Source organism: Ailuropoda melanoleuca, chromosome 3 (genome assembly GCF_002007445.2).
Source record: "Ailuropoda melanoleuca isolate Jingjing chromosome 3, ASM200744v2, whole genome shotgun sequence".
Classification (NCBI taxonomy): Eukaryota; Metazoa; Chordata; class Mammalia; order Carnivora; family Ursidae; genus Ailuropoda; species Ailuropoda melanoleuca.
In genome coordinates, this window is record NC_048220.1 from 99,768,018 (window position 1) to 99,771,608 (window position 3,591).

The window sequence follows — 3,591 nt, forward strand, 5'->3', positions numbered from 1 at the left end:
TTGCACTGAATGTGTAGATTGCTCTAGGTAGCATAGACATTGTAACAATATTTGGTCTTCCAATCCATGAGCAAAAAAAAAACAAATGTTCCATGTTTTTCCATTTCTTTGTGTCTTCCTCAATTTCTTTCATGGATGTTCTACAGTTTTCTGAGTACAGATCTCTTGCGTCTTTGGTTAGGTTTATTCCTAGGAATCTTATGGTTTTGGGTGCAATTACAAATGGGATTGACTCCTTAATTTCTCTTTCTTCTGTCTCATTGTTAGTGTATAAAAATGCCACTCATTTCTGTGCATTGATTTTATATCTTGCCACATTGCTGAATTCCTGTATGAGTTCTAGCAATTTTGGGGTGGAGTCTTTTGGGTTTTCCACATACAGTATCATGTCATCTGTGAAGAGTGAGAGTTTGACTTCTTTTTTTAATGATTCAGATGCCTTTTATTTCTTTTGTTGTCTGATTGCTGAGGCTAGGACTTCTAGTGCTATGTTGAAAAACAGTGGTGATAGTGGACATCCCTGTTGTGTTCCTGACCTTAGTGTAAAAGTTCTCAGTTTTTTCCCCATTGAGAATGACATTCACTGTGGTCTTTTCATACATTGGCTTTTATGATATTGAGGTATGTACCCTCTATCCCTACACTGTGAAGAGTTTTAATCAAGAAAGGATGCTGTACTTTGTCAAATGTTTTTTTCTGTATCTATTGAAAGGATCATATGGTTCTTGTCCTTTCTTTTCTTTATGTAGTGTATCACATTGATTGATTTGTGGGTGTTGAACCACCCTTCCAGCTTGGGAATAAATCCCAGTTGGTTGTGGTGAATAATCCTTGTAATGTACTGCTGGATCCTATTGGCTAGTATCTTGGTGAGAATTTTTGCATCCATGTTCATCAGAGATATTGGTCAGTAATTCTCCTTTTTGGTGGGTCTTTGTCTGTCTTTGGGATCAAGGTAATGCTGGCTTCATAGAAAGAGTTTGGAAGTTTTCCTTCCATTTCTATTTTTGCAAACAACTTCAGAAGGTAGGTATTAATTCTTCTTTAAATGTTTGGTAGAATTCCCCTGGGAAGCTATCTGGCCCTGAGCTCTTGTTTGTTGGGAGATTTTTGATTACTCCTTCAGTATCCTTGCTCGTTATGGGTCTGTTCAAGTTTTCTATTTCTTCCAGTTTCAGTTTTGGTAGTTTATATGTTTCTAGGAATGCATCCATTTCTTCCAGATTGCCTAATTTGTTGGCATATAGTTGCTTATAATATGTTCTTATAATTGTATTTTGCCAGTGTTTTTGTGATCTCTCCTCTTTCATTCATGATAAAATACATCATCTTTATCCATTCATCTATTGATGGACACTTAGGCTGTTTCCATTTCTTGGCTATTATAAATAATACTGCAATAAACATAGGGGTGTGTATATCTTTTTGAATTGGTGTCTTCATTTTCTTTGGGTAAATACCCCATAGTGGAATTATTCGATCATATGGTATTTCTATTTTTAATCTTTGAGGAACCTCCATGCTGTTTTTCATGGTAGCTGTACCAATTTACATTCCCACCAACAGTATATGAGGTTCCTTTTTTCTCCACATCCTTGCCAACACTTGTTATTTTTTTTGTCTTTTTGACTTGAGCCATTCTCACAGGTGTAAGATGATATCTCATTGTGGTTTTGATTTGCATTTCCCTGGTGATGAGTGATGTTGAGCATCTTTTTGTGTGTCTGTTGACCATATGTATGTCTTCTTTGGTAAAATGCCTATTCAGGTCCTCTGCCCATTTTTAATCAGATTGTTTTTTGGTGTTGAATTGTAGTTCTTTTTATATTTTGGATACTATTGAATATGTCATTTGCAAATATCTTCTCCAATTTAGTAGGCTGTCTTTTAGTTTTGTTGATTGCTTTCTTTGCTGCATAGAAGCTTTTTATTTTGATATAGTCTCAATCATTTATTTTTTCTTTTGTTTCTCTTGCCTTAAGAGACATACCTACAAAAATGTTGTTATGACCGTTGTCAAAGAAATTACTGCCTGTGTTCTCCTCTAGGATTTTTATGGTTTCAGGTCTCACATTTAGGTCTTTAATCCGTTTTGAGTTTATTTTTGTGTATGGTGTTCAAGGGTGGCCCAGTTTCATTGTCTTTACGTGTAGCTGTTCAGTTTTCCTAGCACCATTTATTGAATACAGCCTTTTCCCCATTGTATATTCTTGTCTCTTTTGTCATAAATTAATTGACCATATAAGCATGGATTTATTTCTGGGCTCTCTGTTCTGTTCTATTGATCTATATGTCTATTTTTGCTCCAGTACCATACTGTTTTGATTACAATAGCTTTGTAGTATATCTTGAAATATGGAATTATGATAGTCCAGCTTTTTTTCCCCTCAAGATTGTGTTAGCTATTCAGAGTCTTTCATCATTCCACACAAATTGCAAGAATTACTTATTCTAGTTTTGTGGAAAATGCAGTTGATGAGTAGCTATTGATTCCAACTCAATTATATATCCCCCCGGTAAGTTTTGTTTCAAATACTAGTAAAAACAATTGTTTTTACTTACTAAGTATTGATTTTTAGCACAATATAACACATGCCTACATTTCCAAAACATTACATGGTGTCATGAGAGGAAAGCCCAGATTAGCAATTTTTCTTTATCAAGGTTGTCAAAGGTAAGAAGCCCAAGGCTGATACTAGATAATAGCTCTGGTGAGTCACAAGCTTACTTTGCCATTTATTTTATGTTGGGACTTGATAATAGTAAAATAGCAGATGAATACATGAAGTGGTTGCAGAAAGTTATCTTGGGAACTTTCCAGGCCCCAAAGACGATGCAGTTAAACTTGCTCAATTAGTCTGTATGCAAGGCAGCATGGGGGCAAGGTATGATCTAATTCCTTTTTTGTCTTTCTGCTACAGCACGTGCCCTTATAGTCGGCCTCCCTTTGGCTATGGAAATTTTCCAAGTTCAATGCCAGAATGCCTTGGTTATTATGAAGACAGGTACCAAAAACATGAGGCTATGTTTTCAGCTTTAAATAGAGACTATCCTTTTAGAGACTACCCAGATGAACGTACACACAGCGAAGATTCTCGGAGTTGTGAGAGCATGGATGGGACCTCTTACTATAACAGTCATAGCCACAGTGGGGAAGAATACTTAAATCCCATGCCTCAGCTGGACATTGGAGCCTTGGAGAATGTCTTCACAGCCCCAACATCAACTCCCTCTAGCATCCAGCAAGTAAATGTCACTGACAGTGATGAGGAGGAAGAAGAAAAAGTGCTCAGAAATTTATAATTTTAAAACAAATATGCACAGAAAATAAACATTTCTTAAAATATATTCTGGGTCAGTTGGTGTGAGAAAAAAAAAGCCTATGATGCTTTGCTGAGAGTTTTCAGCCATGATTTGAGGAGTCAAATCAAACAATTTATACCTTCATAAAGTTTTGATTAGTGAAACTGGAGTCCTGAGGTTTCATCGTAGGAGTATTTAAGATATGAGGTAGTTTATTTTTGTGGCTGAAATTTGTATCAACATATATTATCATTACTTTATCTTGGAATGTGCAAAATACTGAATCCT

At 35.8% G+C, this 3,591-nt stretch overlaps 1 protein-coding gene across 2 annotated transcripts in view; it reads left to right on the forward strand.

Annotated features, from left to right (window-relative positions):
* The window catches only part of SOX30 (SRY-box transcription factor 30), a 25,019-nt gene extending 21,716 nt beyond the window's left edge, over positions 1-3,303 (forward strand). The window contains exon 5 of one of the 2 annotated variants that reach the window (XM_019795106.2): positions 2,922-3,303. In XM_019795106.2, the coding sequence (XP_019650665.2) occupies positions 2,922-3,303 (382 nt within the window). The remainder of the gene's footprint in view (positions 1-2,921) is intronic. The other variant, XM_034655691.1, reaches the window with a different exon arrangement.
* Positions 3,304-3,591: the final 288 nt, after the last annotated feature.